Raw genomic sequence first — 14,453 nt, 5'->3', positions numbered from 1 at the left:
AGATTGACCTCTCCGGCCTCCGGGGTCCCACTGCTCAGCAGCAGCAGCAGCCTGGCAGGATTTTTGACCCCAAAGCCTTGCTCTGAGCCTGGGGAGAAGCCACTGCCAGCCTGCAACAGATCCGATTCCCCCACTGCGTCCCCATCCCACTCCTCGCAGGAGAAGTTTTCCCAGCCGGGACATTTGGGGCGATGAAGAGGAGTTCCCACCCAGCCCGCCAGGTTCCTGGTGTGGGTGTAACACTTACAATATTCATGATGGCCAGGATGTACTGCTCGATGTCCCTGCGGCCGTGGTACCCCACCATCATCTTGTCGGCCACCACCAGGGTCTCCACGTAGCGCTCGGTGCTCACCGACCTCTTCAGGGGCAGCTGCCCCCGCTGGCTGTGGTTGCCCGATGGCTTCAGAGGGGAGGGTTTCAGCGTCCTCAGCCACCAGTGCCTCCCCTTCCAGGGCTTCTCATCTGCGGAGGGAACGGGACGGTTCTGGTGCCCTCGGGCAGGAGCTGCCAGCTCACAGGGCTGAGGGGTGGGTTCGAGGGGAGGAAAGGCCACGGAGGGCTCTTTGTGCACCCCGTGCAGACACAGAAAATGTCCCAAAGGCAGTCCAGGGCTGTCCCCAGGCTCCTGCTGGTATCTCACCTGCCCTCCTGTCCCCTCCTGCCAAACAGCTCCGTGCCCATCCCACCACAGCCCCAAACCCCTCCGGGCTGCACAGCCCTGCCCTCACCTCTGCCCCAGGCTGCGTTTAGAGACTGCACAGCCATAACCTGAAAATGAAGCCCTTGCAGACCCTCTCCTCTTCCCTTGTCCTGCCAGGACCTGGATTTAGGACCTGACCTTTCCACCACAGAAAGGGCTGCAGCCTCCACAGCAGCAGCAGCAGCAGCAGCTCTGTAGGACTTTGCTTCCAGCGCTGCTGACCTGAGCCTGGGGATGTCCCCAGCAGGGCCATCGGCTCCAAATTCTCCTCCTGGAGACCACCACAGGGTAGGGGAGGTGCTTGGGAGGCTCCAGCCCCGCTCCTGCCCTGCCAGCAGATCCAGCTGGATCCTTTCCCCTGCTCTGAGGCTGGATCATCAAACACCCAGCGAGGCTGGGAACACGGGCACACCCCAGGCAGCCCCACAACCTCCCAGCTCCAGCTCCTCCAGCTGATCCAGGGGAGCTCCTGGGGGTGTTCAGGGACCAGGAGTGCTGGGCAGGACAGGACAGGACAGGACAGGTCCAGCCTGCAGGACAAGGGGATGGGGTGGCCTTGCTGGGGCCGTTGCACTGTGGTTGCTCTAAACTCCCCTTGGCTCGTGGCTCCCACTGCACATCTCTGCTTTCCAAGAAGCAATCAGGAGCAGGCTAAATTATTTCTGGAAGCTGGGGAATGTGGCAGAGAGTCAGCAGGAGGGGAGTCTGCTGGAGCTTCATGCAGCATGGCTTTGGGAGCTGGGACAGGCAGCAGGCCAGGGAAACACGGGGCGGCTCCAGAGGTGCTGGTGAGTGTGGGGACACTCTGAGAAGGTGACAGTGCCCTGGTGTCCCCAGAGGCTCCATCCCTTCCAGCAGTGACACCCCATCTGCTCAAGTGTCACCGCTGGGGCAGTGATGGACATCCTGCAGGGACACCCAAGCAGGAGCAGCAGGGCCAGCTCTGCTCTGTCCCCACAAACTGACCCACGAAAAGCCCCCGGGCCCTGCTGCAGGGCTGGCATCTGCCCTCAGCCTCAGGGAGCCTCTCTGGGCAGAGGGAGTGGCATCCTCTGGGCCCGCAGTCTTTCGGGCAGATGGCGAAACTTTGCTTGTTCACAAGGGCCAGGGATTCCAGCCAGGCTCTGGGACAGACTGGTGGGACGGGCAAGGACCAGAAGGGCACACGGGGAGAGGCCAGGGCAGGCCTTTGTGGGTCTTTTGGAGGTCAAAGCCCTGGAGGTGCAGAAATGGGGTCGATGTGTGGTCACCATCCTCACTAAACATCCCCCAGAGCCTCCTGTGATGGACCAGGCTCCACGTCCCACCCTCCAAGGCCCTTTTCCAGCTGGTCCCCATCAGCAGCAGAGTTACCCCAACATGGACACGACCTGCAGTGACCAAACCCCAAAGCTGAGGCTGTGCTGAGCACACGCGAGCTGCGATTTCCCAACGCTCTGCAAATTGGCCAAATCTGGGAGGATTCTTCTGAAGAAAAACAAGAGGTGTTTTTTTCCTCTTCTGTTGCATGCTCTGTTCACAAATTTTAAAGCCCTGCTGTGAGGAGGAGAGGATGGGAGCTTCCCAGAGCCCAGGCCACCAGAAATGGGTAAAAGTAACACAGAAAAATCTGGAATTTGGGAGATAAATTTGGTTCTGTGCCACGTGGAGCAGGGTGGACCTGTTCTGGCAGGATTTTCCCAGCCTGTTTCGGGCTGGATTGAGGAGGAGGAGGTGGTGGGAGCGTGTCAGAGACTGAAACAGTTCACGCCTCAAACATTGATATGAAAGAGTTTTGCCCATTGTCACAAAATATAAGGAGGCTACAACCAAAGAAGCCTCCCTGAAGGTGCCTGACTGGGACTTTGGACTGTAAGTTAAACCACCTAGATAATGCTATTGTTCAATCATCCTGGCCTAGGGAAAAACAAACGAGGCTGAGGGAGAGGAATGCATCCACAAGAAAGCCAAAGGCAGCAGAGAATCCTCCCTGGCTGGGTTTGGGGTGCAGAAGCCAGGTTTACTCCCCCCCACCCCCAAAATGAGGGTGGAGAGGAGGTTTGGGGTGTAACCTCTGCTCAGAGGCACTGAGCACCCATCCTCCCTTACACAAACTGGCCCAGCTGAGGAGCCCCCAACCCCACACGCCACACCCACGGGACATTCAGGGGAGAGGCAGCTGAGGGGGTGTCAGAATCCATCAAAGACCCCCCCAAGTTCCCCCCCGAGTCATTGCTGAGGCCTTGCAGCGCAGGGCTGTGCGTGATGCAACAAACCCGGGCTCTGTTGTAAGAGAAAATGCCAAACTCCCTCCCCAGGGAGGTGCCTGGGTTTTCCTACCCGGCCTCAGCTCTATTAACCCATGGGATTCTGTGCTTTTTGGGGGGACCTTCACCACCAAGACCAGCTGGAGAGGATCAACAGAACACCCTTGGGATCCACAGAATGGTGATATTTACCTTATCCTGTCCCTGTCACTCTCTTTCTGTCCCACACGTCTATTTTCTATTTCTTTCTTCCTCTCTCTCTCTCTCTCTCTCTCTCATATTTACTATCAAATAAAACCCACACTGCTGCCACTGGCAGATGGTCTCGTCTGCACCTTAATTCGGGCAGAGGCGTTTCTCAGGACTTTAACGAGCGGATGACGACAGAGCACCTACCCAGCACTCCGCAGGCTGCGTCCATGTGCGGGTACTGCAGGGACGAGCGCTTGTACACGACGTGGGGGCTGCCCTTGCCCTCTCCCCCCGCACTGACGTTGGCTCCAGGGCTCAGGGGCTCGATGAAATATTCCTCCTCGTCCGCCACGATCACCCCGTGCTGCAGGAGGGAACAGAGGGGAGGCAATAACCGAGGTGAGGAGAGAGCTGTGGGACAAAGGTGGCTGCTCACAGTGAGGTTTTTGCTGATCGGCCTTTCTGGGGACTGACAAAAGTTGTGGAGGAATCCTGCACAAACACTGAGCTGCAGGAACCCACAGAGCAGAGGAAGCCCAGCCAGATGGTGGTGGATGCCTTGGGACATCTGTGTTCACTGAAGTCCTCTGGAAATCACGGTCTGAGTTATGAATGAGTTGTTTCCTATTCCACCCACTCGGTCTCAGCGGGATCCCTGTGGGATCCCAAACACCGCCTGCTCAAACACTGCAGCTCCGAGCTCGGCCTCCCCAAAAAACCCTCCCAAGCAGCTCAGCACCATCGTCACCAGCTGGGAACTCAGAGCTGCAGAGAGGGGTGGATACCCAGAGGCTTTGGGAAACACCCCAAATGTTCAAAATCTGAAGGCTGATTAAGCAGAGGCCACCAGCAGAGCCAAACCCCTTCTCTGGAGCCTGGATGGGGCATCCCAGCCCCTCGTACACCTCGGATTGGCCACGTCAGTGAGATGAGCTGGGGTTTGCTGCCTTATTTCAGTTTTTGATTCTTTGACTCAATCTCTGCGAGCCCAGGCTTTGCTCTCAGAGTGGACCCACATGAGGCAGTGACAGCCAGGAGCAGCAGATCCCGGTGGGATGATCACCAAACCCACCAGGGACTTGCAAGGTCCCTCCTCTCCACCCTCACAGCAACGTTCCCTCTGCCTGAAAGGTCTGAGCAACCCAAAAAGCTTCTGGTAGCCCAAGACAATCCCAATTCCTGGCACTGAGGAATTGAATTCTCCAAGGAATGCGGTGTCCCTTCAGCTGAACTTCAGCAGCAAGTGACAAGGCACAGGAATGTGCCCGGCATGGCTCAAACACGATCCCAAAAGTCCAAGAGACAAAAGTCCCGGCTGTCACCCCCCTCCCTGGGTGCAAACGCAGCTCTGGGTGCAGAGACACCCCTGCCCTGCCTCCAGGGGTGTCCTTTGGAAGGGACAGCGCTTTTCCAGCTCCCGCTGTGCCCGAGGGATGGGAGCCCTGCTCTGCCAGGATGGGGAGTAGGGAATTCAATCCCTTCCACGGAAGCACCACCTGGAGCAGCCTCACTGCCGGCTGTGGGTGGGGGAGCCTCTCGGGGGGCTCAGTCCCTCCCTGCCGGGGCTGTCGCTGTCCCCTCCCCGGCCGGAGCTCAATCGGGGCAGTGTGTGCGCGGCGAATCCCGGCCCCCAGTGCCGGGGGATTTCCTCCTGCCCCGGGCTCTGCTGCTCTTGGCTCGGCTCCACCTTTTCCAACACAAGCGAGGTACTGTGAGGTTACCCTGGCCGGGCTCCGGCGGGAGCCGAGTGCCGGCAGAGCCAGCTGGAAAGGCTTTGTGGGATGGGGGGAAGGAGGTGAGAAGGATGGGGGGAGAGCACCGGAGGGGAGAGCACGTCCTGCCCCAAACCCATCCCGCTGGAAAAGGGATGTGCTCACCCCAGCCTCTGCAGAGACTCCACGCCTGCCTGGCACCTTCCAGCAGCGAGGCTGGGATGTCACAGGAGCCTGAACATTGTCCCATCGCTGACCCCAAGGGCTGAGCCCTGAGGGCCGGCCGCTGGATGTGACACAGGGCTGGTGAAGGGGGTGGGGAGAGGTCCTGAGAGAGCCCTGTGGTTTGTGGGGGAGCTGGGCTGGATGTCCTGTGTGTGATTCACGCAGGTCAGCTGCAGAGCAGGGAGGGTTTGCACTGTCAGCTCACACCACAGCCCGGCCTGGGCCAGCTCTCCCAGCTCCTGGAAGAGCCGTGTGGCAGTGGGGCCACCTGGGTCCATTCCTCCTCACCTGGGTCCCTCCGGGCACTCCTGTCCATGCTGGGCTCAGGGGACTCACCAGGAAAGCTGCCCCTGGATCCCTGGCAGTGTCCAAGGCCAGGTTGGATGGGGCTTGGAGCAGCCTGGGACAGTGGAAGGTGTCCCTGCCCATGGCAGGGGGTGGAACGAGATGGAATTTAAGGTCCCTTCCATCCCAAACCATTCTGGGATGCTCTGATGAGGACCTGGCCTTTCAGCTGTTCCTCTGCCACAAAAGGGGAAAGACCATCCCTTCTCTGCTTAGTGTTTTCTCCTGGCTGTGATTGGATCCTTGGGATCTCTTGGGATGAAACACAGGGATTCCAGCTGAGGCAAAGCTGCTCCCTGGGGGCTCCCAGCTGCTTGGCCTTTCTGGCAGCTCAAAACACGGAATATTTTTGAGAACGGACCATGGCACCCTTTGCTTCCAACAGAGGCCACGTGGTGGGGTCGGGGCTGTCCTGTGCAGGACCAGGATGGACTTTGATTTCCTCATGGGTCCTTTCCAGCTCAGGATATTCTGTGGTTCTGTGGCTCTGGGAACTGGGTGACTTTCTCCTGGCTGAGCCTGAAGCTCAGCAGGGTGTGGGAGATGTGTGGGGTGAGCCCTGCTCGCTGCCTGCCCTCGGGCCGGGGTGACAGTGCCTGTGGCTGGGAAGAGGAGTCCGTGGGAGAGTGTCCAGGTATTGGGAAGATGAGTCAATGGTTGAGTGCCCAGAAATTGGGAAGAGGAGTCACTGGGGGCATGTCCAGGTATTGGCACCCAAAGCTGATGCACTGTGAGGGTTGTGTTGGGAGTGTTCAAAACCAAAGTGGTTCAAACCCAAATTCTGTGCTTGCAGGCACAGGAATTCCTAAGGGATGTGGGAGCTGGAGGACAGGAGGATGGTCTGGAACTGCTGCTGCTGTGGGACACAACCCCTTTCCCTCCTCCTCGTGCTCAGCTCACCCGGTACCCAGCACCGGGTCCCAGTTTGTGCCCGGTCACCACCACAGCGCCCGAGTGCCCGGGCAGCATCACCCGTGCAAAGCCAGGTCAGTGCGGTGCCCCCTCAGCAGGACCCAGCACCTGGGGACCCCCTTCTGTCCCCTGCAAAGTGGGTGCTGCCTTCCTGGAGTGGAGCCTGCTGGGGATGAGGGTGGGCACGAGCGGATCAGGGTTACTGGTCACCCAGAGAGCTGCACAACATCTCCCACGGCAAGTCCAGCCCTCTCTCTACCAGCTAAAAACATTCCAGACTCCTCTTGCCCAAATTCCTGACCCCACTCGTCCTGACTGAGCCCAAAGTTCTCCTCCCCCATCCTCGCCGTGTCCGTAACTCCGGAGGGCAGAAGGACAGAGTTCAGGCAGAGGAGAGGTTGTTGGATGACCCCCTGTCCCTCTCTGTGCCTGGCTGCATTTTCCTCCAGACAGCTCTTGGTGCCTCTCCAGAGCTAAGCACAGCCTGGGGACCGAATTCTCCCAGTTCCAAGTGCTTGCCCCGGCCTTGCTGCCCTGTGGGGTGGGCGATGCCAGATCCCTCTCACTGCCAGCAGCACCCAGCTCACCCTCTGGGAGCACCACGAAATTCCCTGGGACTGGAGCAGAGTTCCCACGTCCAAACAAAGGGCTCGGGAAGCGGGAGTTGGTGCGGCTCGGAGTGTTGGCTGTGAGCTGGAAACTTTAGACTCTGCGATATAATGAGTCAGATTCTCATTTCTGTTAATAACCCACAGCACTGTTCTGGCAGGGTCACCCAGTAATAAATCAAATGGGAATTCATTCCCGTTTGGAAGCTCTTCCTCACTGCCAGAATGCTGCAAGGAGGTGGGGCTGCAGCAGAAATATGAACCTGGCCTGGAGAGACTTTTTCTACCCCTCCAAGGGAGCCATCAGCCTTGGGATTCACTCACGGGGTTTGTTTGCTCCATCTCTCCATCTGGCAGCTCAGGAAATGTGCTGTGTGAGCCAGAAATATCAGAAAATCACAGAAAAATAGGGATGGAAGTCCTCAGTCTATTCCCAGGGCTGGGAGAGCTAATGAATCATACCTGGAGGGGTTTTGAGAGCCTTTTGTCTGGCCTGTTCCTAAAGATCTCCCAAGACCTCACTCTCTCCAAGCAACCTGGCCCAGAGCTCAGCTGTTCTTACACTCATGTCCACCACTAAGATTCCCTGCTGATATTTAGGACCAGGACGTTCAGTCTGAGCTGTCAGGACTTGGAAAATCAACCATTCCCACCCTCCTTCCCACAGCCTTGCTGGTTTTGAGGAAATGCCACCTTGCCCTGTCTTGACGTTCCCTTTTTCATATGGAAAAACCGATTATTTCAGTTTTTTCCCCTCAGAAGCGACAATTTTTTAGCTCCTAAAACATGGGCAGAAGTGACTGGGAACCCCAGGAATGCATCTGCAGTTGGAGGGATCTGGATGCACTCCTGACATTCCAGCGGCGCTGGGAAATCCCTCCCCGCCCGCAGCAGCACACGCAAAACAATTTTTGCCGTTGCTGTTGGAAGAACTTGGTGAGAGCCAGGTCTGGGTAACCCCAGAGAGCCAGGATTATCCCATTCCAATCAAAACCAATGGGAAAAGGCCCAGAAACTGGACTAGCAGCGACCCAGGGATCAGGAAGCCCCACGGACCTGACGAGGGATGTCCGCGCCCTCTGCCGATTGTGATGCCAGTGTGGAATATTCCCGCTTGCCACCAATCCCAAGCTTTTCCCAACTCATAGATCCACCTGCTGGAGGACCAAAGCTGTTGGCATCACCCCTGGCTGGCCAAAGCCGGACTCACCAGGCCGTTGCAGTTGCTGATGGCCACCTTGGAGCTGAGGTACTGGTCCTGCAGGTGGCCGGCGTAGTGGCAGTCCTCGTGGAAGTCGTGCTGCCAGTCCATGCCATCCCGCTTCCAGTACTCCACGGTGAAGTGCTCGGCCAGCAGGTTGGAGTGCAGGGTCAGGTTGAGCAGGAACTGGGTGTGGTGGGCAGAGACTTTGTAGAAGACCTGCTGCTCCGAGGGCTCGTAGGGCAGGGAGCGCCGAGGCCGCGGCTTCAGCTGCCGGCGCATGTCGAAGGTGAGGAAGTCCCCGTTCTGGTCCACTTGGATGGGGAAGGCGATCTCATAGTGATCCAGGCTGGAGAGGAATTCCTCTGGGGAGGGAAGGACATGCATGGGAATGATGCACGTGGGGATGGCAGCCCGCTGAGGGAGTTGGACACCCAGCAATGCCAGCCCGAGCACGGCCACAGCCAGCGCAGGGTCCTGCCACAGCATTCCAAAAATTGGCATCTCAAGGCTCTGCCCAGCCTGAAGGATCCTTGGGATATTCCCCAACCCTGCAGCCTACAGAGCCTTGGGATAGCAGTTTTTGGAATGCAACTTTTTCCTCTGCGGGTGATGGAGAGGAACAGCCTGGCCCAAAGGGCCTTTCAGGACACCCCGACTGTGGCTCTGGACCTGGACTATCCCAAATCCTTCCATCTCCACTGGGCAGAGGGAATACAGGTTGTGCAGAGTCCAGCTCAGAGCTTTGGGGGGTTATCTGGACCCGGATCCTTCCAGGAACAGACCCAGCAATGAGGGCTCTTCAACAGGAGGCAGAAGGAGCCTTGGGCTGACAGTGGCTCAGGAGAAAAGTCTCCTGTGGGTTCCTTGGGACATCTGCAGCTGCTGACTCTGAGAACACAAAACCAGCACCACCCCAACCCCTCCATCAGAGCTGCAGGGGCCACAGGGACACAAAGTCACTGAAATACCAACCAAAATAGGAGAGAGGGCAACCAGAATTCCCCAAGCCGTGCTGAAAATGACTAGGAGTGGAAGTCAGACACCCCAAATCCCCAGTCACAGATGTCTGTGACCCCATCCTGCCTTCCCAGCTCCCTGGATGGGTTTTTATCAGCTCAGCCTGGCTCAGCAGCTCCTCTGGGGAGCTCCCTTGAGCTCTGATCGTGTGCGGTGCCACCCAGGCTGTGACGAGGGCACTGTCCCCAGCCCCTCCACCGGCTGTCCAACAAACTGGCACCCTCCTTTTGGCAAAAACTCCTCCTTTTCAAAGGAAAATGTCCCAGGGGCTGCCAGATTGGATCTGAGCAGAGCTCTGGCTGTGTCTGACAGCCCTCAGCCCCGGAGGCTGGGGCTGAAGATGGGAAATATCTGTCTGCTGGAGCTCCTCCTGAACCCCTCGTGCCTGGAGGGTTTGAGCCTCCTGAGCCCTCATGGGAGGGGATTTTCCCTCTGTTCCCTCTGGAAAAGTCTTCCTGTGCTTTTTGCATCCCATTTGTTGTTGTTTCCTGAGAAAACAGGAGGGGCTGGGCTGTTCCGGGGAACTTTGCCTGGCTCCACAGCCCCCACCTGCAAAGCCTTCCCGGCCATCAGAAACTCGGCCAGCTCCAAACTGCACCCTCCCCACAGGGCAGCACTGCCGAGTTTCCTTTCCCTCTGTTTTCCAGTGGGGGAGCCTGACAGAGTGCTTTCCTCGGCCACCAGGAACGGGGCAGCCCTTCCACCCTCTGGGGTGAGGGGTGAGCTCCCATCTTTGCTGACCATAAACACTCCTGGCTCCTCTGCTTTGCCAGAATTAATGATTAGGTTTTTAACTTCCAGCTTTCCCTGCATCCCAGCACCTCCCTGTGATGGGGCCGGGCAAACAAGGGCGACTTTTTGCACTTAGAAATGACTTCAGGCTTGGAAAAATTTGCTGTCGGAAGTGTTTTGTTTTCCTTTTTGCCTCTCTGCAGTCCATGTGGGCTTGGAAAAGAGTGAATCAGAGGGTGGTTTGTGCTTGCTGTGGCTACAAAGGGCCTGGGACTCTGGGCTGGAGGCTCTATCCTGACCTGAACGGTGCTTCCAGGAGGAAAAACGTGTCCGGAGCCTGAGGGTGAGGTGGTGTGTGAGAACCTGGTGCTGGTGTAGGGTGGGCACTGGATCTCCTCAGGGATGTCCCTCTGGACACTGAGGCACGGGAAGAGCCCAAGAGCAGTGCCCTGCATCACCAAAATGGTTTGGGAAGTGGTGCTGTGGAGTGGGAATGCCACACATGGAAAAAATAATCATGGAATAGAATCATGGAATGGTTTGGGTGGGAAGGGACTTTCAGAGTTCATCCAATTCCACCCCTGCCATGGGCAGGGACACCTTCCACTATCCCAGGCTGCTCCAAGCCTCATCCAGCCTGGCCTTGGACACTGCCAGGGATCCAGGGGTAGCCACAGCTGCTCTGGGAATTCTATCCCATCCCCTCCCCACCCTCCCAGGTGGGATATTCTTTCCCAATATCCCACCTCAATGTGACATTCCCAATATCCAGCGTCACACGTGTGACGGCTCTGCTGACAGCCTCGTGTCATGTGGACAACAAAGGGAGACTGTCCAGTGCCACAGCTGCCTCCTTCCTCTGCCCTAAAAGATCAGTCCAGGCTCCAAGAGATTTGGATCTCTCCCTCCCTAACCCCGCATGATCCTCCCAACATCCCACATATTCCCAATCCCTGCATTTCCTCACCCCTGCCTTGCTCATGCTCCCCCTATTCCAGCCCACAGCCCTTCCCTCCTGTGCCCTCTGCCCCTCAGGCACTTCCCACTCCATGAGCAGCTCCTGGCCCGGGCTCTGCCCAGCAGGGTCTGCGCTGCAGATAAGCCCTGGTGTTGCCAGAGCCCTGTCAGACCACTGGGAAGGGAGGCCATAAAAAGCCTTTCTCCAGAGAAGCCCGCTCGTGGCTGGGCAGGATGCTGGGTACCCCCGGGGGAGCACAGGGAGAGAGCAGGGGGGAAAGCTGGGAAGGAGGAGGGGTGGTCTGGGGAGAGAGGCACCCCAGGGTCCCACTGCCGGTGGCAATGGAGCAGGGATGGCACAGGGAGGGAAAGGAGCAGAGGGGGAGCTGAGCAAAAAGGGGAGAGAGAAGGGGAAATGGAGGAGGGAGGGTTTGTTCCTCTCTCATGAGCTGCTCGGAGCATGGGAAGGAAGCAGAAGCAGGCTGTGGTGCTGGCACCAAAGGGAGTGAGGGGCTGGCAGAGCCCCAGCTGCAGCCCAGACAGGATTCCCGAGGGATGGCTGTGGAGATGCTCTGGGATCCCCTGGTCCAGGCTGCCCTGGCACCGTGGCAACCTCACTGCATCCTCCAGGGGCCCTTTGTTCAGCCGTGAGCTGGGAACAGCGGGATGAGCCCCACCCGATGCTCTGTGAAATAGGAACGTCTGATCCATCCCCACAGTTACACCAAGGTCCTGCAGGAATTCCCTTTGGATTAAAACCCACCCAGCACTGTGAGCATGAGCTGAATCCTCGGTCAGCTCCCAGAATCCTGCAATGGTTTGGGTTGGAAGGGACCTTAAAGCTCATCGAGTCCCACCCCTGCCATGGCAGGGACACCTTCCACTGCCCCAGGCTGCTCCAAGCCCCAATGTCCAGCCTGGCCTTGGGCACTGCCAGGGATCCAGGGGCAGCCACAGCTCCTCTGGGAAAGTTGTTCCAACGATTCCAGCTGCTCCCTGAGCTGTTACGAGCTGCACCCTGAGTGTCCAGGCTACCTCTGAACCTCTCTGCTGCCTTGGACAGCCCTTCAGCACCAGGCTGCTGCTCCCCACAAAGATAAATTAGAGCTCAGGGCTGACACCTTAATCTCCCTCCTGCACAAACCAAACACGCTGATGTGGAGTGGTGCACGTGGGGCACGGGAATCCCGCTCCAGAGCGGCCTGCGGCCAGTGCCTGGGGTCGGGGATAACACTGCCCTTCGATCTCCAGCTGCTCCCAGGAGATAACAGCGCCTCACCCTCTCCAGAGGGCGTTGCGGGGATTAGGAACTGTCCCAGCAGCCGGGGAGAGGCGTTGGGTGACATCAACAGCCTGACGCCAAAACCAGCGCTCTGCCAGCAAGAGGGGCCCCTGGGGCAGCAGGGACTGGGCAGGGACAGGGACCGGGTGGGGGACAGGACTGGGCAGGGGCAGGGATTGGGCAGGGACAGGCACTGGGCAGGGACAGGGATTGGGCAGGGACAGGCACTGGGCAGGGACAGGCTGCAGCCCTGGCATGGGATGGGTGCTCCCAGCACACCACATCCACCCCATGGCACCACATCCCAACAACTCCACGGGCTGGGCCCCATCCCCAGAGCTGCTCAGGGCCTGCTCTAGGGGAGCACAGGTTAATCCCTGTTAATCCCGGGTTTAATGGAGCTGTGTCACCCCATGGAGAGGGGGGTCCCGGTGCTGGGAGCTGGGATGGGGCCGATCCCACAGCGTGTCCCAGTGGGGCTGCACATGGAGCAGAGCGTGAACTGATGGGCACGGGAGCCCCAGAGCGGCCCCACAGGCACTGCCAGAGCCTGTGGAGAGCAGCAGCAGGAACTGGGTGTCCTTCAGATCCCGACCTGCCTGGAGAACGTGCCCGGCTCCCAGCTGGGGCTGGCTGCTCTGCTGGTGCTGCCTGCCCGGGATGCTGAGGGGCTCTGGCTGCTTTTGTCCCTGTTCCCAGCTCTGCTTCTGCAGCCAGCTCATGGCCCTGGGCACCACGGCCGCTCACCAGCCCAGGAATGCCACCGGCTGTGGCCCTGCCAGGGCTGATCTGGGCACGTGAGGGGTGCAGGGTTACAGCTGTGTGACACTGCCAAGGTTTGAACAGCTTGCATGGATAAATCCCCTGCTCCAGGGCTCGCTCCTCGCACCTCTCTCTGGTGCCTGGTGGCAGAGTTCACGCTGCTTCTTAAGGAATAATCCTACAAATATTGCCATTGATCAGTTTAACTCCCCTTTGTTGTCTGTGAGGGTGGTTTGTACTCCAGGTTGGGCCCAAGGCTCCCCCCTTCCCTCCTAACCTGAAATAAAATCAGGTGCAAAAGCACAAAGCTCTGGACAAGAGACCCACATTCCCCTGTCCTCGCAGTCCTGAGTGCGACTCTGTGTAAACGCGAGTCCTTCAGACACAGACACACGAGACGGGCACAGACACACTGAAAAAACGCGTGCACAAACCAACAAACCAACCCTGCTCCTCCCGCAGCACGTTCCTGTCCGGGCTCAGCTGGGCAGAGGGTTTGGGTGCTCCAGCACCATCCTCCAGCCTTGGACATGCCCAGGACCAGGCACACACTGTGCTCCTCCCAGCACAGCCTCTGATCTCCCGGGGATGTGCTGCTCCCCAGAACGGACCCATCCCCTGCTGCCACCACAGCTCCTTCCTTCCCAAGCCCGTCACAGCTCCGGCCTTGCACTGACCCCGCCGCTCTGAATTCCTCCAAAAGCCACTGAGTGCAACACCTGAGAGCAAAACACCTCCATTCCTTGGGGGCTGGCAGAGAACCTCGGCCAGGGGGGCGGGAGGAGCTGGGCAGGATTAGCGCTGGAGGTGTCTCCACTGCTCCCAAAGTCCCTCCCAGGCCAGCAGCAGTGTGGTGGATCCAGCTCCCTTTCCCATGGGTGGATCCAGCAAGGGTGGATCCAGTGTTCCTCTCCCCACAGGGAATCCAATTCTTCTCCCCATGGGTGGATCCAGCTCCTTTTCCCCATGGCTGGATCAAGCTCTTCTCCCCACAAGTGGATCCAGCTCCCCTCCCCAGAAGTGAATCCAACTCCCCTGTCCATGGATGGATCCAGCTCCCCATCCCATCCCATCCCATCCCATCCCACCCCACCCCACCCGTACCTTGTGACTGGAAGGAGTAGCCAGGGAAGGTGCCCACAGCCAGGCCGAGGGTGACCGTCCAGGTGAGGAGCCTCCAAGCTGTGGCCATGGTCAGCGCCGCTCGCGTCGGAGCAGGGAGATCTGTGCCGGCTGGGAGGGCGCTGTCCCCACATGTCTCTCCCTCGGCCACCCCTTATGTCCAGAGAGGAGTCCCGGGTCCCTCCGCAGGCATCCTCGGCCGCTCCGTGCTCTCCCGAGGCTGGCGGGGTGTGGGCAGTGCCAGGCCAGCACTGAGTGGTCAGCACGGGCTCATCCCCGGCACCGGCATTGCCCCTGCGGGTGAAAGGTGGGGATGAGTGAAGGGATGGAGGAGAAGGGCATGAAGCGGGCAGGGGAATGAGGAAAGCTGGATCCTGGAGGAGGCAGGAGTGGGATGGAAGGAAAGGAGAAGAGGAGGAAAGGATGGGAGACAT

At 58.8% G+C, this 14,453-nt stretch overlaps 1 protein-coding gene across 1 annotated transcript in view; it reads right to left on the bottom strand.

Moving 5' to 3' along the window:
• Positions 1-14,453, bottom strand: part of ADAMTS10 (ADAM metallopeptidase with thrombospondin type 1 motif 10) — a 60,510-nt gene that overhangs the window by 33,495 nt on the left and 12,562 nt on the right. The window contains exons 2-5 of the mRNA XM_082297709.1: positions 14,002-14,313; positions 8,154-8,509; positions 3,346-3,505; positions 248-465 (exon numbers count right to left, since the gene is read on the bottom strand). Of these exons, the coding sequence (XP_082153835.1) occupies positions 248-465; positions 3,346-3,505; positions 8,154-8,509; positions 14,002-14,089 (822 nt within the window). The 5' untranslated portion in view covers positions 14,090-14,313. The remainder of the gene's footprint in view (positions 1-247; positions 466-3,345; positions 3,506-8,153; positions 8,510-14,001; positions 14,314-14,453) is intronic.

This window comes from Coloeus monedula, assembly GCF_965178545.1.
Source record: "Coloeus monedula genome assembly, chromosome: 27".
NCBI lineage: Eukaryota > Metazoa > Chordata > Aves > Passeriformes > Corvidae > Coloeus > Coloeus monedula.
The sequence above is the reverse complement of the archived record's forward strand: the minus strand, read 5'-3'. Positions and strand labels throughout refer to the sequence as shown.